This window comes from Macaca thibetana, chromosome 9 (genome assembly GCF_024542745.1).
Source record: "Macaca thibetana thibetana isolate TM-01 chromosome 9, ASM2454274v1, whole genome shotgun sequence".
In the NCBI taxonomy this organism is placed as follows: Eukaryota; Metazoa; Chordata; class Mammalia; order Primates; family Cercopithecidae; genus Macaca; species Macaca thibetana.
Window position 1 is genome coordinate 116614605 of NC_065586.1, and position 25868 is coordinate 116640472.

Genomic DNA, 25868 nt, shown 5'->3' on the forward strand with positions numbered 1-25868 from the left:
TCTCCTATATAAACGCTGAATTGGTGGTCATTACTGGGCCATCCCCTATTTGGTGAGTTGCTTTCTCCTATTTGGGAGCACATTGCCTGGTCTGTATGCAGTGCTTGAAGGGACAGAAAACAGAAAGGTAAGCTGGTGGGCTTCATGTTTGGATTTGGAGAAACAAGGACTTCTTTGGCCTTGACCATAACGTTGGACTTCAGTAAGTGGTGCTTCAGTTCTTGTTCTTTAAGCACTAAATGCGTGAATCAAAAGTCTAAGGCATAATTCTCAATCATCAGCATCAGTACCATTTGAGATACTGTTAAAAATATACATTTCTAGACCTGCTATATAAGCATGTTTGAGGAAATCAGTACTTTAACAAGCCATGTAGTTATTTAGGTGTGAGAGCTGCCCAATAACTTATGGCAACTTTCACAGACTTACTGGACCTCTTAACTCATGAGTGTTGCCCTTCTGAATAGCCCCCAAGGGAATCCTCTGCTTTCTCTGTAGCGGTTCTGAATCTCCTCTCATGCATCTGCCTTTAGCACCTGAATACCCTCCATGGTGGCAAGACTTGCTTATTTGACTTTTAAACCGTCTAAATCATTCAGGGCCACAGCTGAATTGTCAAACTGGTTACTACCACTTCTGGTCAGAAATAAATGGTGACAGGTAAGGAGAGGGCTTTTTTCATGTCTCATACAAGTGGCGTCTGAAGACAGTTCCCAAAGGGGAGTCCCCAGGATGATTTGAACTCTAGCTGTCTGATTGTAGTAAGGATGTGGAGCATCTCAAATAATTTTAAAAGCCTGCATTCATTTGGGTGAATTCTGTTTTTACAAAAGAAGAGCTCCTGGTCAACATAGTGAAATCCCATCTCTGCTAAAAATACAAAAATGAGCTGGGCATGGTGGTGCACACCTGTAGTCCCAGCTACTCAAGAGGCTGAGGCAGGAGAATTGCTGGAACCCGGGAGGTGGAGGTTGCAGTGAGCGGAGATCATGCCACTGCACTCCAGCCTGGTGACAGAGTGAGACTTCATCTCAAAAAATAAAAAATAAATTTAAAAAAGAAGCGCATCTTCCAGCCATGCCTTAGTCCCATCAGGAAGCCCCTCTCCAAAAAGTGACGGCTTGCTAGAGTGGAGAGGGAGATTTCCAGAATTATGAACACTATTGGTTAACAGTTACATCCCAGCCCTCCCACGACTGACTGGTAGGCCGATTCTGGATTTGTAAGATGTTCAGTCTCTTCTGATGTTGTTATCCTGAGATGTTATAGTCATAAGGAAGTAACATAAATACCTTTTATATGGTTGGTGGAATGTTGAAAAACAATTTACTAATTATGGAAAGCTGGAATAAAGACTCAATATGGGAAGGGAAACATTGTCCCCAAATCCTGGCCTCGCCCCTCTCCAGTTCTGTGTTCCCAGGCGCATCACCTAGTCCTCAAGCCTGGAGGAGGCAGTCACAGAGCTATCATGAGGATGTAAGAGTCTCCTGGACTTGATGGTAACTACCATGGTTTCCACTTCACAGTAGGTTTTGTAATGAGTGTTGGTTGCATCTGAATCCCACCAGTTTAACTCATTAAGTCTGAGTTGAGCATCTATGTGGAGGAAAGGGGATAGAGGAAGGGAAGAGGAGAGGCTTTATGCAAACAGACTAAACTCTGCTTTGCAGAAGAGATAAATATTCAACAAAAGAACACCAAAAAAGAATGAATTGATTGACTCTAAGTGAGTCCCAAATGCACTCGTGTTTCCAGAGAGATGGGAGTGGGAAGCCAAGGGTTCTTCACCCTTCCACAGAGGAGAGCATGAGGGGAATTACTGGCAAACATGATTCATTGTAATTATAGACTATTTTTTTCCATTTAAAAAGTCACTGCTTTAAACATGGCTCTCAGCAATTACAAATCAATTATAACCTACAATCAGATCTTCCATTTTTAAAGTCTGTGTAGTCTCTAAGCACAGACATACATCATCCTTTTTCTTTGTTTGTTTGAGGTCAGGAGTTCAGTAAGATTATTCAACTAGGGAGTCTAAATGAAGCTAACGGGAACTAATTATCAATCAGCCCTTCTGATAGCAAACTGATGTCCTCATAAGGGATTGTTTGTTATTTCTTCCAGGCAATTTCTTTCCTCACACCCCTGGCTGTTATTTGTGTGGTGAAAATTATCCGGCGAACAGACAAGACTGAAATTAAGGAAGCCTTCTTAGGTAGAGTATTCACAGTTCCTGCTTTAGGGAATGGGGCTGGCCTTAATTAGATGATCGCATTTAAGAAATCTCAGTTGCATCCAACTGATTTTTTCTTTTGGTCAAATTAAGCTGGGGAGGAATAACATAAAATAAAGATAAACTTTAAGCCCAAATAAGAGCCAGTGTGCAGTCCTAAATGGAGGATGGTCAGACGCCGCCCGCTGTCGCTGTCCGTTGTGCTGAATGCTCATAACACCCCGTACACACCAGAGAGCTGTGCTGCTCAGGCGCACACTCTGGGCAGCTCTTGGCAGTAGGCAAAGTAAATCTAAAACTTGGTTACCTCCGACTGTCCAGTCTCACATTTTTGGCTAATAGACCCACATTATGGGCAATTCAGGAATCAACAACAGACTCCTCAACCAAACACTGTTGGCTAGAGGCAATAATGGGCAAATGCGGGTGTAAAATAAAATAGATATTACAAACAAACTCTATAACTCATCTGAAGTTTGAAGACATTTTGGTAGTTAAGTGTTCACTATTATGTGAAGAGTGTTATGATCTTTGTCATTGATTATAACATCATTGTTATAAATTCTTCCCAAGCTAAGCCATGTCTGCAGGGCACAAGAGTTTGACGTTTCAGGATTAAATGTGTTTTTCTGGTCTTCATGTTAATCAAATCCTGAGTAAATGACGGCACCAAGAGATAGCCAAAACTACTTGGCTTGTTTAGCAAACAAAATAAACTAGCCTGTAGCCAAGTTTTCAGCTTTTTGACCATGAGAAAAACCAAAAAAAAATCAGGTTGATTTTTTCTTTTTTTGACAGTCACCTAAAAGTTACCCAAATCCTCAGCCTAAATTTTGTTTTTGGTGTGTTATATGGACTTACCATTCAATGGCACAGTAAGTCTGGAAAATGAGAGCCTTCACTTAAGGGTGTGTTTGTTAATTATTGGGCTTTGAGGAAATGAAAATGTAGCAAAATATGGTCCTCCCTTTTTCATGGTAAGGGAGTGAGTGTGAGAGCTGCATCTAGGGAGTGTGGGACAACAAGCAGCTCCTGCCCTAAAGCAGCACACAGAATGCTTCCTATATAACCAGGCTTCTGTTAGGCCCTATCTAGGTGAAAGGAACAGAATCCCTCTCAAATTAGCTCAAATAAATTAGGGGTTTAATTACAGGGCTCTGATAAGCAATCTCACAGACATCCAAGAAAAAAGGGGGAAAAGTTCAGAGGCACCTCACAGGGACTGGAATGGGGAACTGGGCCATCAGGAGGGGAGACCTCCCTCTTGGCTCATGACCACTGCAGTATGCCTTCCCTCTTCTCCTGACACTCCCAGCCTGATTCCTCTGCCTCGACTTTGTTTCTGCTGCCCCATGTCTCTGGTGTATGTGAGACTTGGGCTTGCAGTGGTGGTGGCTTCTGCCCCCAATCTGTCTGCTTGTTCAACTTTGATGCCCACCCACCAAGCTTCACTGTGTTTCTTGGTCCAGACTTCCTGGACAGAGTCTCTGTACTTCCTAGATAGAGTCAGCTCATTTCTCCAGCCTGGCCACAAAAACTGTGAGTCCCTGACCAGCCTGTCGATGCCCTCCCTCAGGTCAGGTGTGTACCGCAGGCTGCCCTTGTATGGCTTGGCCTTTTGGTCACAGGTTTCAGTCTCCTCAGCTGAGGTGGGAAAAGGTCACATTCTCCAAGGACGCAGGTAGGTGTCCATTCACACATGGCTTGAGTGGCCAGGCAGTGTTTGGATGGATATCACCCTAGTCTCCAAAAAGTACTGTTGGGAGCCCTCTCAGTTCACTTGGAAATCCCTTTAGTTCATACTTTATTCTAGTAGCTCCCCTGGCATGGACTCTCAAGATAAGTGGCTGTGGGTAAGAACTGTCTTTCGTGGTTGTGGTTCTCACTGACGGCTGGCTTTTGGAGTAGGGCTGCTGTCATAGCAGTAAGTAGCTCACAGTTGCCTTCTCCAGACTTTTCATTCTGAACGAAATCTCCCTTAGGGTGACATTTCAAAACTGAACATCATACTCTGTCTGCTATATGTTAACAGAGAAGGTGGAATTATTGGATGTTCTGTTTGCCTAAATAAATGACAGCCTGCCCTATAAAAATGATGAACAGCCTCCCATTGTGTGTAGAGGTTTTTTTTTTTTTTAAATTGCTACTTTTAGGAAGCCTTGGAAGTAGGGGGTGGAGATGGGTGATCTTTAAAAGCCAAGGATAGAAAAGTGGGTGTAGATTTTCCAGTGTTGTCTGGAATTCAGGACTCTATCAACCAGGAGGTTTAGTTCTCAGTGCTCTTCTTTACTCAGATGTCTTCAGCAGACTTTAACCCAGGCTTCCAAACCTGGATCCCAAGTGCTGCCCTCATCTCCAGGTAAACAGTGGCCATGTTTGTGCATCTGGCATTGGTTGAGAGGAGTGAGGTTTGCCCCATGCAGCATTGGGCTTTTAGGAATTCAGGCTGCAAAACAGTCAGGTCTGTATACTCTAGGAACCCTGTTATAAAAGCACAATAGTACTGATTTCCTACAGCAACGAAAGTAACAACAAAAGCCCTCTAATCCCCTGGAATGCTTATAACCAGTAGTGTCCTGAGTACAGGCTGCTTACAAGCCAACTCACGGGACACGTTGCTTTGAAATTTTTTATCAGATGCAGTATGGTTTGTCTTTTTGACTCTTCTCTCAAACCCACAGTGCTGTGGGATGCTGTAAAAACAGAACAGCCTTTATGACCAGACCCACTGGGTTATTGTTAATGAACAAGCATTCCTGATGGGGGCCATTTATTTTCCTGTTTGTCCAGCCTTTTATGGGTCTGATCCCAGCACAGCTTTCTCTCTAGTATCAGTGAGGGGCTCCTGCATTGATTCCCAGAGGGTTGTGCTATTCCGATAAAAATATTAAACAGTTTAGGTTCCTGCTATAATGCTGAAATGACTGTGTTAAATATCATCACCAGCTTCCTACCTTTCTGCTTCCTTCAGGTGTTTGGATCAGACAGGAAAATTGCCAATTGGTGGTGGTTATAACACATCCATACATTTTCCAGCTTAGCTACTTCAGACTTTTTAAAGAACGGCTCTGTGCTGTGATAAGCCCACCAGGCTCAGAGGCTGGGGAAGTGATCCATGTGGCTGTGTATGAAGTTCACCAAGATCTATGTGGGGCGATAGGGAATTGGCCAGGGATGCTTGTTCCCAGAGAGGCCATGCTAGGACCAGGATGAGAATGAGTCCAGCCCCACTGGGAAAACACAGCAGTGAGCCTGGCAGGCCAGCCCTAACAGAGAAAAGACCACAGTAATTTCCCGGCAATCTCACAACCTGTTAATTATCAGGGTTTGTGGAGAGAACATGGCAAAGATATTCTAGGGAATTTTTTCTCCCCTCTTGGAGAGAGGCCTCTCCACAGTGCTCTGAGCTTGCCAGAGAGAAGGGGAGCTGGCATTTGAGGAAGGAAGGGTCTATGTGTTCAGAATGCAGTCAGTGGATCTTTCCAAGTTCCCTCATATCAGTTCCAATTTCTGCACCCCCATTTCATGCTCCGTGTTTTAATGGCAGTGCTGTGCTGCTGATTCACGCTCTGCCCTCCAAGTCTGTGGCCTGTCCCTCCTTTCTGCCACACTCGGATATGGCCAGTTGCCCCCATCTCACACGTAGGTGATTTGTTTCCCTTTGACAAAGATGTTCATTTGAATGTGTCCCTCCCATTCTCTCTGCTTCAGATGACTTGTTAAAAACAGGTGGGTTGTGTTCCCATCTCTGTGGCTCATGCTCTTAGTGGTACTGGCCATTCCACAGTACTTTCTGCTCATAGAACAACCTATTTGTCTCTCTCGATGGGCCGTGAATTGCCCTAGGCAGCTCCTTCCCGAAAATGCCCCCATTCACTGCTAAATTCTTATATAAATCTCAGCTAGTATTGAACAGTTAATATTTGCCGAAGGGAAATGGTAGCTCACATGCTTTATTATTCAACAAAGCAGTGGAATGGGGCATCAATAGGTTTTTATTGCTTCTGTGAGGCATTTGACCTTCTATCACATTGATGGTGATGACTCTGCCTTTTATGCACTCTCAATAAACCACAGGAGAGAGGTGCAAGATCTTTGCAGTGAAAGCTCTGTGACTCATGTTACCTGCCACCTTCGGGACAATCTGTGCTGCGTCTGGCAAAGTCTTCCCAAACTGTTTAGAGAAAGTCCCTGTGCTCTGTATGATCAAATAATGTATCCCAGAAGTTCTTGCTGTTTTAGATGGCAAAAAGCACCGCCTGGGCAGACCTTCTCCAAAGCCAGTGAGGCTTTTGGACTCTGCACCTTTGCAGAAACAGTGATTTGTTTGATAATAAATGGACAGCTGTCGGCCGGTGATGGGTCAATAATGAGGTAATTGCTGAGTGGGGACGTCCTTTTCTGCAGTAGGATTCCAGCAGCTGCTCTGATTAGAATTATGTCTGAGAAGGTTGCCAGGAGGAAATAAAAAAAGTTATGTTTCTTGCTACCAGTAAAAGAAATTCTACATGCTGTGGTATTAAATCTGTTCATATCAGGCCAGAAAATGATGGATGAGCTCCTCTGTGATTGTGAAAATTTCAGTCAAGGCGGAGAGATAAATTTCATGACACAGGGGCCTAGAATTTTATGAGTCACTCTCCAAAGTCCTGGCGTAATTATATTTTGCTCTAGCAACCCAAACGTATCTCTGTTTTCAAAGTATTCATGCCTATTTCTATGGTCATTAAATAGTATTATAATGTAACAGTGATGATGATGATAATGATGATGATGATTTTGATTTGAGAGCCTGCTTGCTATTTTTCTGTCTGTTGGTTTTGTTTTGTAGCGGTGTCCTTGGCTCTTGCTTTGAATGGAGTCTGCACAAACACTATTAAATTAATAGTGGGAAGGTAAGTTCCAAGAAGAATGAAATGGTGACTTAGACTATGAAGGTCATCTGTATAGGAAGCTGGGCCAGCAGACACTGGATGGGACAGATTTGAGCTCATCTAGCTCTCCCTTAAACCGTCCTTCTGAGCTTTCCATCCTTAGCACAGATCTTTCCTTTGAATTACGAACTCACTATTTTAGAAAGCAGGAGATCACTAGCAAGGAAATGCCCACTGACCATACTTTCTTGTGGGACAAAGCTCACTGCTGGCGTTTCCAGTTCCTTCCACTGCCAGCCCAAGGCCTCCCCTGACACCCTCTCACTTGTCAGTTTTGGTCTCTAATAAATAAGTAGGATTTCTTACCTATCATTCTCTTCAGGATGAGACATATGGATTGGCATCTGAGCCTAGGCTTACGGCACATTTCTCTTACTGCCCCTGAGAAATGATTTCTGTTTTCCATTTATCTTTCCTTCTCTTCTGACTACTCTGGTGAAGAGCCGGTCTCTGCAGACATGAGCCGTCAAAATATCTGAATACAAGACCTAACTAACTCTAGCTGGCTGTTGGCCTGGGACACACTAGATCCCCTCTCAGAACATTAGTATTTATTTTATCTACTGGATGCAGGCCAGGGACTGAGGGGGCAGGAAATAGATAAAAATCAGGCAGTACGTGGCCTGTTGCTGCTGTATTCCCTTAACTTTGTGTGCTTAGAGCTACCACAGTGCCCTGACCAGTGCTCACTGTCAGGCCTCGGCCCTCTGAGGTTCTGGTGCATTAGGTGGACATCCATACTTGGAGAAACGCTGGCTGAGTACTGGAGAGACAGAACCCCAGCTGTTCTGGTAGACTGCTTAGGCCCTACCTGAGTTGCAGAACTGAAGGACCGGCGATCAGGACTGTGACTTGGAGTGCTCAGAAAGCAGGTGCTGTGTTTCTAACATTAGCTAAGCTTCACCCACGGTAGGTGCTCAGCGAATATTAGTTGAGTATGAATGTGAGGTGATAGGCCATCACCTACCTGTGTAAGGACCCTCATTCGAGTGAGGCAGTAAAGCATGCGGTGAAGTATGTTGGCACAAAGATCCAGGCACTGGTGTTCAGAGCTCGTCTTTGCCACTTACTGGATGTGTGTGACCTTGAGCAATGAAGAGCCTTCATTTTTGCACGTGTGAAATACAGACAGCCCCAGGCTCTGCCTCAGGGTTCTCCTAAGGATTATATGGCACAATGGGTGTGTGGACCTTAGCACTGTGTCTGAAGCCCAGTAAGCACTCAGGACTTCCTTCAGCTGTGATTGCTGCAGGAGGCTTGACTTCAGGCCCAGGGCCACCCCTATGTAGAGGTCTCTTTCCCATGTCCTAGACCAGAGAGGCCAACCTGGGGCACTGTGTCTTCTGCATCATGGAGCTGAATATTTAAGGTCTCTCAGTAAGGCCGGGTGAGGCCTGCCATTTCAGGAAGGGCAAGTGGCCACCCAAATTCAGGATATATGGACACGAGGCGCCTGGAGTCTTGGATCCCAGAGGCAGCCTCTGAAATAGATCAAGCAGTAGAGCGGTAGATAAATAGGATTACTTATTTATCATTCTCTTCAGGATGAGACCTATGGATTGGCATTTGAGCAATCCATGCCAATATCCAACAATAGAGCGGTAGATCAAGACAGGAAGTAACTTTTAGTCTACGGGTGGCATGAAGCCTTCCTTTTCACACCTGTCAAACAAGGAGCTTAAGCCAGAGGACACTGCTTAGGTGCCTCCTGTACGTCATGTCATTTTATCCTTAGGACCTCAGCTTTGGGTCAGTATTGATTTCCCCCTTCTACAGATGTGGAAACTGAAGCTGGGGGAGACCAAGTGACCTTCCCAAGGTCATAAAGCGAGTAAGTGGTACGTGGGAGCGCCAACTCAGATTTTTCTGACACCAAAGCCTGAGTTTTTCCTCAAATGCCTGTGTCTAGAAGATTCTGTGGGGAGCTCCAGTGTTGACGGCCAAGGGGGCTGAGGAAGGAGCTAGGGGCAGTGGGGAGTTGGGGGTTCAGCTTGGGGTCATTTGTGATGGCAACATTTTATATTGAAAATGTCCATGGTGTCTTTTGTAGACCTCGCCCCGATTTCTTTTACCGCTGCTTTCCAGATGGAGTGATGAACTCGGAAATGCACTGCACAGGTGACCCCGATCTGGTGTCCGAGGGCCGCAAAAGCTTCCCCAGCATCCATTCCTCCTGTAAGTTCATGGCTGGGATGCTCTTAGTGCCCCCAGTCATGTTTCCTGCTCACTGTCTTTGGGAATTTAGGTGCAGAGCAAAGCACTTGTATGTGAATGTCAAGCGCAGTTCATTTTTCTTCACTGTACGGCGTTTGGCTTAGAAACAAGATTATTCAACAGGAAGTAATAAGCCTGGAATGAGGCTCTGGAGCTTATAAAACATTGTATGTGTTGCTTTCATGAGCTTGGCAGAGCGTAACATGTGATGCTTTATCCCTGCACAGTACGATTCAGGACAAGGGAATTCTCCATGCTCCCTGGGACCCTCCATTGTTTAGGTCATTGTTCCCTCTAGTTTATTTCTTCAATTGAGGTGTTGCGCATGTGTGTACACAAATATATAGCACATATGTATACATATATAGACATACATATGTACATGCATATACATATACATCTCCCCATACCTCCAGTTTATAGTCTGACTATAGATGTGTGAACACCTTAAAACAAAGACTTAATACTGTGAATCAGAAGCAGTGCAATGTAGCTGAAAAGGACACAGGTCTTTGAAGTCTAACAAACCCTGGCTCTGCCAGGTATTAGCTGGGGGACTTCACCTCCCTATGCCTCAGTTCGTGCTATAACATGGGAATAAGAATGCCTCCTTTATGGGTTGGAATGAGGATTAAAATAAGTGGTGATGATCCCTCCCATTTCTGGAGCAGCAGCTCTGCCAAAATAGTAACATAAATTATCTTATTTAATCCATGCAGTATATGTAAAGCACTTAGTATTGTGACTTTCAATAAACAGTAGTTATCTACGTGATTGTTGATGATCAGAGCTGAAGTTTCCTGAGCATTCTGGCTCATGTCATCATCCATTCATCAGTTCATATTGCATGACTCAGGTGCCAGGCACTGTGCCAGGCATGGGGGATGCAAGGATAAATAAGATGCCGCTCATGTCCTGGGGAGTGCCCAGGTAGTGAGAGATGGTGTATTTAAATTGATGATTCCTGGGATAATTGGAGAACTATGGTCACAAGTGACCATCTTGAATATGACAGGCTCTTCTCATGATGCCAAGTCCTTAATTCTCCCACAAGTCTGATTATTATTTACCTTTAGCAAGCCTGCTATTTTAGCCTCTTTTTTTCCCTAAATACCCGAGACACATCCTACTAATGGCTGAATCAAGAAATAACTGAACGCTGTTTCCTGGAGAGTGGCTGTTGGACATGTTGCTCAAAGCCGTTGAAAACTAGGGCCTGTCAACCACACATTAGCTGGGGGCAGACACTCTAAATGAATCTCTGTCAACTTGCTCAACAACCTACCAGGTGAGGGATTGTCTCAGTTTCACACACAAAGGCAGTGAGGATCAAGCAGGCTTGGTAACTTGTCGAAGGACACCAGCTCTGACAGGAATATCTGTAGGTACCAGCTGGAGGAATTCCTGCTGTCTTGGGACTTTCAATGATCAAATACAACAAAGCATTTACAGTCCATGTTTATTTAAGTAAATAACTAATTTTCTTCTCTAGTTTGTTGGAAACTGTGGTGAGTTGAGTAGTTGCCTCCAAAAAGATACGTTTAAGTTCCAGCCCCTGGAACATGTGAGTGTGACCTTATCTGAAAAAAGGGTCTTGTTTGATAATACTACGACCCTGTAGACTGGAAATTTGCTAAGAGAGTAGATTTCAGGTGCTGTCATCACAAAAAAAAAATAAACCATGTGATGAGATGGATATGGTAACTTGTTTGACTGTCGTAATCCTTTCGCTATGTATATTTTTATTTGAAAGAATGAACACTGATTTACATGCCAAAAAAGAAAAAGGAAAAGGAAAAGGATCTTGGCACATGCAATTAAGTTCAGAGCTCGAGATGAGATCATTTTGGATTTAGGGTGAGCCCTAAGCCCAGTGGCAGGTGTCCTTATAAAAGAAAGGCTCAGCCAGGTGCAGTGGCTCATGCCTGTAATCCCAGCACTTTGGGAAGCCAAGGCGGGCAGATCACGAGGTCAGGAAATCAAGACCATCCTGGCCAACATGGTGAAACCCATCTCTACTAAAAACACATACACACAAATTAGCTGGGCTTGGTGTGCATGCCTGTAATCCCAGCTACTCAGGAGGCTGAGGCAGGAGAACAGCTTGAACCAGGGGGTCAGAGGTTGACCCAAGATCGTGCCAGTGCACTCCAGCCTGGCAACAGAGTGAGACTCCGTCTCAAAAAAAAAAAAAAAAAAAATAAGGCTCAGGGTTCTTGTAGGCTCCATTCCTATGACTTAAGGCAGAACACCCATTTGGAGTTGCTTCCTGCCTCAATATGGTTTTTTCTCTATGAAGTCCCATTTTAAGTGATCACCTGTTTTGGAGGACTTGTAGTTACCAGCTGGAGGAATTCCTGCTGTATTGAGTTACTGTCTCCTTGTTTCCAGGGAGTCCCATGCTGGCATTGTTTAGAGGTACCTGGAATAGTATTCACCTGGGATCAGCTCCCATCTGCTCTCCATCTGTCTCCTGGTAGAGTCATTGAAGTTCTCTTAGCTTTTTTCTTCCTTTGTTCTCTTCTCCTTTCCTTCTCTTCCTTCTTTCATTCCTCCCTTCTCCCTCCTGTCACTTTCTGTCCTCCCAAAGACTTGGTGCTGAATCTTAAGGGGCTTCAGAAAGTAAAAGCACCCAAGAAGTGAAACTCTAAGAAAAACCTTAATATTGGCTTTTAGAATGGTTGGTGGGGGACTGTAGCACAATTTACTGTCTACTGTTGCATTTGAACTTGGGAACGAAATAGCTGTCATGTGAATCTCTCAAGCTGTCAGGCTACTGGACCTCGGAGATTAGAAGCTGGGCCCCACAAAAATGTTGATTTTAGATGCACATCCTCCCTTCCAACCACCAGGAAGCATTTTCTGACATGGCTGGCTTTCGGCTGCGTTGTCAAATGCGTGGCTGACGTCTGATCGGTGCTAGACCAGCTTTTTGGCAGAGGCAATTAGATCCTTTGCTTATGATGCTACTTAAAATGTTACACACTTTTACTCCTTGGCAGACACAGAATTCTACCCAGCCTCTAGGCTTTGATGGTGGTATTTTCGTTTATTTTCTCATTTTTTTTTTTTTAAATGACAGGTTAGTGATTGGCTTGGAGGGAGTGCCATATCCACTTAAAAAAACCACCAGTGCTGTTTTCTGGATTTCTTAGTAGCTAATAGGAAGCCTAGTAGTTGATGTGACTGCATCTCAGAGGGGGTGACCTAAGTGGACTCCCATTTTGATATAAACACTCTTTTATTTTCCTTAAGAAATCAATTTCGTAGGCTGGACTTGAGTGGCTGGGCAGGGGAGTTCTGGACTGAGGGATCGCCTAAGACTAATTCTCCATGCTAGGTAGACGTGGGTTTTGCTTCTGCTGTGTTTGCAGATAATTGGCGGCTGGAATGGAGTCCGTGTCCTCATATCGTCCTTAGAACAGTTGGTTTTCTTTGAACTTAAGAACAAACATTGATTTCTTTTGGAAACAAAGGATCTTGTTCTTAATCTACCATAAGCAGCCAAACAACGCTTGTCTGAAGGGCTTATGTGTCAAACTCTCAGCAAACAGCAGTTCCCCATGGCAGCATTCTTATGGGGCTTGCTCTGTAAGGCAGCCTAAGCCACCCTTGATTGGAAAAGCAGAGACCACAGTTTCAAAGAGCAAGTGATTTTCATCCAACCTAAAAGAAGCTTAGGCTTAAAAGTGGAGAAAGGCAGTGTACCTTCCCATAGTTCTTAAAGCAGGGATATTCTGAAAAGAGAATTTGTCTCTCAGAGCATAATCTCGATTTTTGATTGAGTATTGATTCAACTTCCAGAGAGAGGATAGATTTAAGAGAGAAAAATAGAAAAACCAAATTATTAATGCTACGTCAAGGTATTAAGAAACTTCTTTCCTATGAAGATGGTGGGAATAAATAAAGCATTACTCTCGTCCAGGTGTCAGCGAATGACAGCATGCGGACCAAGTCCAGTGGCTGCTGGTTTTCATAGGTAGAGTTTTACGGGAACACAGAGATGCCTGTTCGTTTCCATGTTGTCTATGGCCTCTCTCACTTTACAATGGCCATGCTGAGGAGTCGCGGAAGAGAAACATGGTCCACAAAACTGAAAATATGTATTATCTGGCCCTTTACAGAGAAAATTTACTAACTTTGCAGTCGTCCCTGCTCCAAACAGATAGTATTAAAAAGCTTTACTAAAGCAAGACGAGTGCACTCAAATTGTGCACATGTTTCCATTTTAAACATTTTAAACTCTATTACAGTGTAAAAAGGGGCAGTTGTTGCTTGTGGAATACAGTTTTTAAATGACAGAGAAAATCTAAAAGGTATTCCTGGCTGATAAAGATTCAACAGGTGCTTCTTGAGTTCTTTCTGTTAGGTATGTACCAGGCTGAGCCCTTGGGGACAGTACAAGGGTGATCAGACATGGCACATATTTTCCTCCAGGATGAAGTCAAACATTAAGTTGTTGAACACCACACTCTGGGATTGGGGAGCTGAGAATTCCAATCAGGGGACACGGAAAGCCTCCAGGGAGGAAAAGCCCTTTATCTTATAGTTTCCCATAAATGAGTACATACAAGTTACATGTTTTGAGATGTTTAGTTATGAAATGTCTTAATTCTATTCTTTAGCTGCATGTAGAATTCTAGGAGGAAAATCATTTCCATGCAGGATTCCAGTTCACACTGTGCTTGAGAAGTCTGACTGCGTTCCTTGCCTTTGCTTTGTTTTTCTTTCTCTGGAAAGTTTGATGGTTCTTTCTCTGTGTCTCACCATCTAAAGTCCACAATGATGTACCTTACCGGGATTTGTTTTTTGTATTTATCGTTCCGCTCACTCTGTAGGTCTTTTAAATCTGGAACTGCATGTACCTCACCTTTGTATCCCCTGTTTCTTCTCCCTGGAATTGTATTAGGCAGATGTTGAGTCTCCTGGACTGATCTTTTTATTATCTCTTCTTTCCTACTGTCTCTTTGTCTTTTTTATTCATCCGTCAGGGAGACTTTAAAATTTTCATCTACTAAAGCTTCTACAGAATTTTTATTATGATTTTTATATTTTTAATTTCCAAGAGCTCTTTCTTGAACTCTGATTAGAAAAATCATTAACATCCTGTTTTTGTCTTTTCATGGATACGTCATCTCTTACCCTGCTTTGTTTGCAGGTTTCACCTGTGCCCTGCCTTCCCTTTATTTGTGTGTTTTTGTGTCTAGCTTTCCTTAAATATCTGGTACCTTTGCTGTATGCTGTTATTTAAGGTTGAATCATAAAGCTAATTGGGCAGGGCTTGTTAACTGGGCTTCACTGAGGGTGAGTGGAGTGAGCTGGGTTTTCATTGGTTGACCTCCAGTGTTAGCATCTGGCCTTTACTTTGAGGCTGTTTGATTCCCTAGAGGAGCCTCTTCATTCTCCTGCCTGTTGTATGTGAACCTGGCATTCTGGAAGCTGTGCAGAAGGGTGTAGGCACTCACAGGTCAGTTCTTAGTCTTTCACATCATCTCCCTATTTTCCATCTGTTTGTTCAACCATGCCCTCTACTCATCTGTGTTTCCAAAACCAGAGCCTCAGATAGTTAAAACTTCTGTCTTCCTCAAGAGTTGGAAAGGGGATGGCTTCCTGGCTTTGAAGGAGGTGTGGAAACCTGGAGCGTTTAGCTTCTCTTTATCGGCACTTTCCACCTATTTGCCTGTTTCTAGCCCCATAGTTCACATCCTGCCTTCTGCAGTACCTGGTGCCTCTAGTTTCAAAGGCACCAGGGCCTTTGCAGGGCCCTGCCTGGTGAATGGGCTGCCTCTCATCAGCACTACCCCCTGCAGGTGTGTAGATTGATCTGCCTTCAGTTCAGCAAGTCAGTATCTACTTTGCCACCTGCTTCCCATCTTCATAGAGTGGTGTAGTGTTCAGGTGCTCCTAGATGGAATGTGTGTTCCTGTTTGCATTAGTGAGGGCTCTCTGGAGAAACAGAACTGGTAGGATGTCTGTCTATCTGTCTGCCTATCTGTAATACCCATCAATCAATCATCAGTCATCTATCTATCTTAGCAATCTGTCAATTGATTGATTTATTTTAGGGAATCGGTTCATGAAATTGTGGTGGCTGGCAAGTCTGAAATCTGTAAGGCCAGGGTGGCAGGCTGGAAATTCAGGTAAGAATTGATGTTACATTGTTGACCCCCCAAATATGCAGACCAGCAGGCTGGAACTCAGGTAGGATTTCTACACTGCAGTCTTGAGGTAGAATTCCTTCTTATCTGGGAAACCTCAATCTTTACTCTTAAGGCCTTCAACTGATTGGATGAGGCCCCTCACATTATAAAGGGTAATAAATCATAACCTCCATAATTGCTTACTTAAAGTCAATTGGCTGCAAACATTCCTCACTGCTAAAAATACCTTCACAGCAACATCTAGGCTGGTGTTTGTTTGACTAAACAACTGGCCACCATAGTCTAGCCAAGTTGACACATGAGGTTACCGATCACACTGTTCTTCCTTTCTTCCCCCATCATTTTAAAGTCACAAATACCATCATGATGCTCTAATGCATTCATTGTAGAGGAATCATTTTTAAGAGAGTTCTTGCTTTGCCTCAGTGTTATTACTATTGATAGCAGAGTCCTTAAGGGTGGAGCATACAGACTATATGGTCTTTTACCAGCTACGTGTCTGGGAGTCTGCTTTTGCTGAGAGTCTAAGTAGGTTTTAACTATGAATTGAGAAATTATCACATGATAGCATCTATGCCAGGTTTAATGCCATCGAGCATGAATATTCAATATTATAAACCAGCTGTTCTTAGAGTGGTTAGGCAGGCCTTTGTGTGAAGAAAGAGGAAACAAGAGAGTAGGGGAAATTGCAAGAATTGTTTGTTTTGCATCATTTGATGGAATGAAATTGCTGTCAAGGGGTTTTGCTGGTAGATGGGAAATTTGAAAAATACCACTCTCTTTTCTTTTAAGAATTGTATAAAATGGCATGGACTGCTTAGGTCATTTGTTCCAACAGGACACATTGGTGGCCATGTGTCTGAGGTCACCTCAACTTGTGTGGTTTCTCTTATAACTTAAAAATGAAAATTCCGGGTTCACTAATATGTCAAGGGATATCAGCGAACTTGGCAAGATCCCCTCAGGGTTTTCTCCCTGAATTTTTATAACCCTACATCTCAAGCTTTCAAGACAATTGCAGAGGTTCTGGGAAGCAACCACAGTTGTTTTTGCCAAATAAAGGAAGACCCCTCCTAGATCCTGGGAGGCTTGCTTTGGGCATGTCAAACCCCTGGAGGGAATGGTGGTTTAAAACCGACAGACCTCTTTGGAGGGCAGTGCTTCTCAACTTGGTTTTTTTGTTTTGCTTTGTTTTGTTTATCACTCCCTCCTCCCCATGGAGCCTTTTTAGATTCTTTTTTTTTTTAATAATTCCCACCATAAAATGTTAATGCCACAGATATATATCTGTTTTATGTCTTAAAAATACAAGCTTTTAGGTTCACAGTCATGTGAAGGGACATCAGCGTACTAGGCAAGAGCCCCTCATTTTTTAAAATTTCCTAATGATTTTTTTCCCTAAATAATTGTAATATCTAAGATTTTAAGATCTCCCCAGGAACCAATTTTCATCTCCTCAGGGGACATACGGGAACGCATGTTCTAGGGCAGTGGTTCTCCACCAGGCAGTTTTGCATCCCCAGGGGACATTTAGCAACGTCTGGAGACATTTTTGATTGTCACAAGTGTGCGTGTGTGTGTGTGTGTGTGTGTGTGCATGCATGTGTAACGGGGGGTGCTATTGGCATCTTGAGTACAGAGGTCAATGCTGCTGAATATCCTGCGGGGCACAGGACAGCCCCTGTGGCAAAGAATTATCTGGCCTCAAATGTGAATAGTGACCAGGCTGAGGAAGCCTGTTCTAGGGTAATTAGGCAAATATATGGAAGAAATTGATCACTGTGTTAAATTCATCCACTCTCCAAATTCCTGGTCTGAATAAGTAGAATATTTTTAGCAATGGATACTGTGTAATTAATTCAAAATACTCTTTCTCAAAGAAATAGCTCACTATTTGATTTCTATGAAAAAAAGATCAGAGTCAGATTAAAGGTTATAATTAAAACCCAATGCAAAGCCAGAAATCATGGCTCATGTCTGTAATCTCAGTGCTTTGGGAGGCTGAGGCAGGAGGACCACTTTAGACCAGGAGTTCAAGACCAGCCTTGGCAACATAGTGAGACCACGTCTCTAGAAAATATTTTCTTGTGTGCAGCAGAGTAGCTCCTTTGCTGAGATCTATTGAAAGTCAGCCCTTAACACAAGGGTTTGTAAAAAAGATAAAAAAAAAGTAATAAAAGAAACAAAAAAATGTTTTAAAAAAGAAGCCAGGGATTGTGGCGCACACCTGTAATCCTAGCTATTCGGAGGAGGGAAGATCGCATGAACCTGTAAGTTTGAGGCTGAAGTGAGCTATGATTGCACCTCTGCATTCCAGCCTGTCTCAAACAAACAAAAACCCAATGCCTCTTTGTTTCAGCTTTTTATTGTACAGCATTTCAGACTATAAAAGACAGCAATGTCTAGTGAATCCTCATCTCCTCCAGGTACAGCATTCTGCCCTTCTTGTATGCTGTCCCGTTTCTTACCACCATTCAATGATGATGATTCTTAATGTTACTTTAGCATTTTAAGGTAAAATTAACATCAAAATGCATAAATCATAACCATTCAGTTTTTACAGATGGACACACTGTGTAACCTATATTCCTATCACAATGCAGAATATTTCCATAACACTGAAATCTCTTTTTTGTCCATTTCCAGTCAATTTTCATCCCCGTGAGGCAGCCACTGTTCAGGGTTTTGTTGTTGTTGTTGTTGTTGTTGTTGTTGTTGTTTTTTGCCTTTTTTAAACTTTAGATTAGTTTTGCCTGTTGTAGAACTTCATAGAAATGGAATCATATAGTATGTGCTCTTTTGTATCTGACAGCTTTGGCTCAGTATGTCTTGAAATCCATCCATGTTAAGTATCAATAATGTATTCTTTTTTATTGTTGAAATGTATTTCACTATAATGAGTATCACACACGTTCTTTATCCATCTTTGCTAAACATTTGGGTTGTTCTAGTTTGTTCAGTTGTGAATAAAGCTGCTCTGAACGTTTATGTACAATTATTTTAGTGGCCGTATGTTGTCATTTATCTTGGCTAAGTATGAATGGTGTTGCTTGGTTAAAAGTGAGGTCTGTGTTTAACATTGGAAGAAACCATCCAGCCTTTTTACTAAATGCTTGTGTCTGTTGGCATTCCCATGGGCCATCTGTGAAAATGCTAGTTCTCCATTATCTTCACCGACATTTGGTGTCATCACTCTTTTCAATTTTAGTCATTGTGGTGGGTGTATAGTGCTATCTCTGTAGTTGTAATTTGCATTTCCCTGATGACTAATGATGCTGTGCACCTTGTCATTTGTATACAGGCTGTTCACTTATCTTACTATATTAATTGGTGGAGTTTCTCCATATTCTGTTTGCAAGCCTTCTGTCAGATAATTGTTCATGCCTATTTTCTTCTATCGATAGCATGTCTGTCATTTTCTTTTCTTTCTTTTTTCTTTTTTTTCTTTTTTTTGAGATGGAGTCTCGCTCTGTTGCCAGACTGGAGTGCAGTGGCGTGATCTCGGCTCACTGCAACCTCCGGCTCACTGCAGCCTCCACCTTCCAGATTCAAGCGATTCTCCTGCCTCAGCCTCCCAAGTAGCTGAGACTACAGGCACATGCCACCACGCCCAGCTAATTTTTGTATTTTTAGTAGATATGGGGTTTCACCGTGTTGGCCAGGATAGTCTGGATCTCTTGACCTCGTGATCCGCCCGCCTCGACCTCCCAAAATGCTGGGATTACAGGCGTGAGCCACCACACCTGGCAGCCTGTCATTTTCTTAATGATGTCTTTTGATGAGCAGCAGCTTTTAATTTTGATTAAATCTAATTTACTACTTTCTTCTTTTATGGCTATTGTGCTCTCTGTCCTAAGAAACCTTTTCCTGCCCTCAAGTTATAAATCTGTCTTCATATGTTTTCTTTAAAACTTTATGGCTTTGGCTTTTATATTTAGGATTTTCTCTAATTTTTGTTTATAGTATGGGGTAGAGTTTGAAGTTCATATTTTTTCATATCAGTATTCATGTATTCAGCACCATTTGTTGAGATTACTTTCACTATCAAATTACTTTGGCGCCTTTGCAAAAATTAATAGTCTATAAGTTTGGGTCTACTTCTGCACTCTGCATACTATTCATTAATCTGTGTTCCTATCCTTATGTAAGAACCACACTACATATATATATATATATGTGTGTGTGTGTGTGTGTGTGTGTATATATATATTTTATTATACTTTTAAGTTCTGGGATACATGTGCAGAACGTGCAGGCTTGTTACATAGATATACACGTGCCATGGTGGTTTGCTGCACCCATCAACCCATCATCGACATTAGGTATTTCTCCTAATGCCATCCTTCCCCTAACCCCTACGCCCCCAACAGGCCCCAGTGTGTGATGTTCCCCTCCCTGTGTCCATGTGTTCTCATTGTTCAACTCCCACTTATGAACGAGAACATGCGGTGTTTGGTTTTCTGTTCCTGTGTTAGTTTACCTAAGAATGATGGTTTCCAGCTTCATCCATGTCCCTGCAAAGGACATGAACTCATCCTTTTTTATGGCTGCATAGTATTCCATAGTGTATATGTACCACGTTTTGTTTATCCAGTCTATCATTGATGGGCATTTTGGTTGGTTCCAAGTCTTTGCTATTGTGAATAGTGCTGCAATGAACATATGGAACCACACTATATTAATTAGTATAGCATTATATTAGATCTTGACATCAGGCAAGATCTTTATTTAATTACATTCATTTGAAATAAATTTTATATATGATTCAATTCACCCATTTAAAATGGTTTATGGTATATGTTTTTAGTATATTGTTTATTGTATAGTCACAGCATTTGCACAATCACCACAATCTAATTTTACAACATTTTTGTCTCTCATAAAATAAAACCTGAATCTATTAGCTCTCTCCCTCCACCTGTTCCCACCTTCTGTATCCCCAGACCTAAGCAAACATTAATTTACTTTCTATCTCTATAATTTGCCTACTCTGGACATTTCATATAAATGAAATAATACAATATATAGTCCTTTGTGACTGATTTGTTTCATTTGGCATAATGTTTTCAAGATTCATTGATGTAGCATGTATTAGTACTTCATTTTTTATTGCTCAATAATCTTTTATTATGTGGATACAGATCACATTTTATTTATCCATGAATCTAAGTCATTTGACGGACATTTGGGTTGTTTCCAGCTTTTGGCTATTATGAATAATGCTGTTATAAAAATAGTATACAAGTTTTTGTGTGGATATATGTTTTCTCTTGGGTATATATTAGATGGGTGCAAAAGTAATTGTGGTTTTTGCTATTGAAGGTAATAATAACTAAGAATGGAATTGATGGACATACGGTAACTCTGGGTATAAATTTGAGAAACTGCCAACCTGCTCCATTACAACTGCCCATTTTATATTCTGACCAACTGACTGACATCTAAGATTTCCACATCCTTGCCATCATTTGTTATATTCCATCTTTTTTATTATAGCCATGCTAATGGGTATGAAATAGTATCTAATTATGATTTTGATTTATGTTTCCCTAATGACTAATGAGGTTGAAGACATTTTCATGTGCTTATTGGCCATTTGTTTATCTTATCTGTAGAATTTTCTATGCAAATCCTTTGCCCATTTTTAAATCCGGTTATGTGTCTTTTTATTATTGAAGTTTAAGTGTAGTTTTACATATTGTAGATACAATACCATTCTCAAACATATGATTTGCAAATATCTTCTCCCATTCTGTGGGTTGTATTTTTACCTCATGGTAGTATTGTTTACAGTAAAAAGCTTTAAATTTTGATGGAGTCAAATTTATCTATTTTCCCCTTTGTTATCTGTGCTTTCGTCATAATATCTAAGAAACAATTTCCTAACCCAAGGTCGTATATTTCCTATATAGATCTCTTACCTCCTCCCTATCTTGATGCTGCTATTACTGTACATATTGTATCTTTATATATTACAAACCCAATAATATATTGTTACAATTATTATTTATATAATTGTATGCCTTTTAAAGAAGCTGAGAGAAAAAAGGAGAGCAAACATATATATTCCTAGAATTTGTTATATTTACTTTCTTAACATATTTGATTCTTTTCATTTGTTCCTGTGGATTTGAGTTACCATCTGGTTTCATTTCCTTAGTCCAATCCGGCTTTGCTCCCACCCACTTCTTTTGTGCTGCTATTAGCAAATATATTATCTTTCCATATGTTGTAGGAACAACAATGCAATTACATAGGTATCGTTCTTTATTACTGCTTTTTAAATCAGTTAAGAAAGCAGAAGAAGAAAGATGCATTTATACTGTCTTTTATAATTACATAATCAACTTTATTGGTGTTCTTTGTTTTTTTGTGTAGGATTTCAAATTGCTATCTGGGATCACTTGTTTTTGGTCTAAAGACTTTAGCATTTTTTGTAAGGTGGGTCTGCTAGCAATGAATTCTCTCAACTTTGGTTTTTTTTTTTTCTCTGGGAACATCTTTATTTTGCCTACAGATTTGAACAATGATTTTGTCTTGATTGACATTTTTTTTCTTTGAGTATATTGTTCTGTTTTCTTCTGGAGTTGTTTCTGTTGGGAAGTGAGCTGTTTATCCTATTAGGGTCCCTTGTAAGTGACAGATCATTTTTCCTCTTGTTGCTTTAAATATTTTTTCCTTTTTTGTCATTTCTTATTCTTATTATGATTTATCTGTATGTGGACCTTTTTGTATTTATCGACTTGGAGTTCATTGAGCTCCTTGGATGTGTACATTAATGTTTATCATCAAATTTAGGATGTTTTCAGCCATTATTCCTTTGCATATTTTTTTCTGCTCCTCTTCATCTCTTATCACTTCTTCAGGTACTTCCATTACATCTACATTAGTATGCTTAAATGTGTCCCATATTTCTGTGAGACTGTTTATTTCTCTTCATTCTTTTTTTCCTTCTATTTATTGGATTCCAAAATCGCTATCAAACTATCTTAAATTTGCTGATCCTTTCTTCTTTGTTTCCAATCTACTGCTGAGGCCCTCTAGTAAATTTTTCCCTTTGGTTATTGTACTTCTCAATTCCAGAATTTTTATTTGGTTCTCTTTTATAATTTGTTTCTTTTCTTTTTTTTTTTTTTTTTTTTTTTTGAGACGGAGTCTCGCTCTGTCGCCCAGGCTGGAGTGCAGTGGCCGGATCTCAGCTCATAGCAAGCTCCGCCTCCCGGGTTCACGCCATTCTCCTACCTCAGCCTCCCGAGTAACTGGCACTACAGGCGCCCGCCACCTCTATTGATATCCTTTTTTTTTTTTTTTTTTTTAACTTCTTGAGAGCAAGGAGAACATTTTATTTATTTCTTGTTTATAAACAATGTATAACGCAGTGCCTTACACATTTTCTTTTTTTTTTCCTAGTTTTTTTTAAAAAAATTATTATTATACTGTAAGTTCTAGGGTACATGTGCATAACGTGCAGGTTTGTTACATATGTATACTTGTGCCATGTTGGTGTGCTGCACCCATCAACTCGTCGGCACCCATCAACTCGTCATTTACATCAGGTATAACTCCTAATGCAATGCCTTCCCCCCTCCCCACTCCCCATGATAGGCCCCGGTGTGTGATGTTCGCCTTCCCAAGTCCAAGTGATCTCATTGTTCAGTTCCCACCTATGAGTGAGAACATTCTTTATTGATATTCTTAATTTGATGAGACATTGTCATCATCCCTTCCATCCCTTCCTTAGGCATGCTTTCCTTTAGTTCTCTAAATAGAATTATAATGACTACTTTGAAGTCTTTGTTAAATCTGACATCTGGTGGCCCTCACAGGCAATTTCTTTTGCCTCCTTTTTCTCCCGGTGTATGATCAGACTTTCCTGTTTCTTTGCGTGTCTCATTTTTGTTGTTGTTATTGGAGACCAGTGAATTTAGTTAATAGAGCCATTCTCAGTACTATTCACCTTGCATTCTAAAGCTTATTATTGTCATTTGCTTAGTGAATGGCTGGATTATTTTAGTGAAGTCTATTTTCCCCACAATATGAGGCCTCTGGTGGTGTTATTATTATGATGTTCAAGTATTTTCTACATTCCCTTGTGATTTCCTTTATCTGTGGGCTATTTAGGAGTTGATTGTTTACTTTCCAAATATTTAAGGCTTCCCTACTTAAGATTATAAATTTTTAATTTAGTTTTATTGTGAATAGAAAACATGATATGTGAAATTTTAGTCTCTTGAAATTTATTGAGATTTGTTTTATTGCTCACTGTATAGTTTATCTTGGGGGATGTTCTATGCACACCTGAAAATTTATTCTGCATCTGTTGGGTGTTGCATTCCATGTGTCAATTACTCAGGATGATGATGTTCAGAGATTTGTGTGTGTGTGTCTTATTCTATCAGTTACTGAGAGTAGAGTTTGATAGTCTTCAACTATGGTTGTAGATTTGTCTGTTTCTCCTTTTAGTTCTGTGAGGTTTTGTTTCATATATTTTGGGACTCTGTTTATAGGCACATTCCTATTTATGATTATCATGTCTTCCTGATAGTTTGAGTCTTTTTTCCAATATTAAATGTCCTCGTTTTTTATCTCTTCCTGTTTCATGATGTGACTTCATGTGGATGCAAAGCCCCTAGGATCATCAATTGTGAAACCTTTTAATAACAGAGTTCTTGTTCTTAACCCTTGGTGATGGAATAGACTTAAATTATAAAGGGATTGGATAACAGCCATTTTGTGTGGTTTTCTTTTATTACTGTTTCAAATTATTGGCTTATAATACTCTTCCAAATTTGAGTTTAGAGATCATTCAAGACATTTCAAAAATAGAAATTAAAAATTACCATGTGTCCTTTGTAATGGACATCTTTTGGGAAATGGACATCTATAAAATATTGATGAAAGAAATTAAAGACACAAATAAATGGAAAGATAGTTCATGCTTATGAAGAATCAATATTGTCAAAATGTTTATATTACCCAAAGCAATCTAGAGGTTCAATGCCATCTTTATCAAAATTCCAATGACATTTTTCACAGAAATAGAAAAAAAATCCTAAGTTTTGCATGAAAAGACAGAAGACCCTAGATAGGTAAATCAATCTTGAGCAAGAAGAAGAAAGCTAGAGGCATCACACTTCCTGATTTCAAATTATATTACAAAACTGTAATAATCAAAACAGTATAATACTAGCATAAAAACAGACCAATGGAATAGAATAGAAAGCATAAACTGATGCATATAGGATCAACTAATTTTTGACAAAGACTCCAACAACACACCAGAGGGAAAAGGTACTCTGTTCAATAAATGGTATTGGGAAAATTGGATATCCACATGTAAAGACAAATGAAATTGGATGCTTATATCATACACAAAAACCAATTCAAAATGAATTAAGGATTTAAACATAAAACCTGAAACCATCAAACACCTAGGAGAAAACATAAGGAAATAAGATCCTCAACTTTGGTCTTCTCGGCAATGGTTTTTTAGTATATGACACCTAAAGCACAGGTTTTTAAAAAAAAAAAAAAAAAAGGAAAAATAAACAAATGGGATTACAAAAAAAACTAACGATTTTGCACAGCAAAGGAAACAATAAACAAAATGGAAAGACAACCTTGAAATGGGAGACAATATTTGCAAACCATATATCAAATAAGAGGTTAACATCAAAAATATATGAAGAACTCATACAACTAAATAGCAAAAAGACAAATAACCCAACTAAAAAGCAGGCAAAAGACCTGAATAGACATTGTCCTAAAGAAAGCTACAAATATCCAACAGATATATTAACAGCACTAATTATGAGGGAAATACCATTCAGAACTATAATGAGGTATCATCACACATCTGTTACAATGGCTATTATCAAATAGACAAGAGATAATAAATGTTGGCGAAGTTGTGGAGAAAAGGGAACCCTTGTACATTGTTGGTGGGAATGTAAATTGGTATAGCCCTTATGAAAAATAGCATAGAGCTTCCTAAAGAAATTAAAAATGTAACTACCATATGATCCAGCAATCTCACTTCTGAGTCCATATCCAAAGGAAATGAAATCAATATGTCAAAGAGATATCCGTACCGTACCACCACATTCATTGTGGCATTATTCACAATAGCCAAGATATGGAAACACCCTGTCAATGGGTGAATGAATAAAGACAATGTGATAAATATAGATATACAATTAAATATTATTCCACTTCAAAAAAAGAAAAGGAAATTCTACTATTTGTAACAACATGGATGAACCTAGAGGACATTATGCTAAGCGAAATAAGCCAGACACAGAAAGATAACTACTGCGTGATCTT

At 40.6% G+C, this 25868-nt stretch overlaps 1 protein-coding gene across 5 annotated transcripts in view; it reads left to right on the forward strand.

The window, feature by feature from the left end:
• The window catches only part of PLPP4 (phospholipid phosphatase 4), a 140112-nt gene that overhangs the window by 57325 nt on the left and 56919 nt on the right, over positions 1 to 25868 (forward strand). For 2 of the 5 annotated variants that reach the window (XR_007728767.1, XM_050803999.1), the window contains exons 3-5: positions 2128 to 2218; positions 7068 to 7131; positions 9221 to 9345. The exons of 2 other annotated variants lie outside the window; for them this stretch is intronic. Coding sequence is in view for 2 of the 3 variants with exons in the window: in XM_050803999.1 (XP_050659956.1) it covers positions 2128 to 2218; positions 7068 to 7131; positions 9221 to 9345 (280 nt within the window). In the remaining variant the exon portion in view is untranslated. Of the gene's footprint in view, positions 1 to 2127; positions 2219 to 7067; positions 7132 to 9220; positions 9346 to 25868 lie in introns of those variants that run through there. One more of the 5 variants, XM_050804000.1, reaches the window with a different exon arrangement.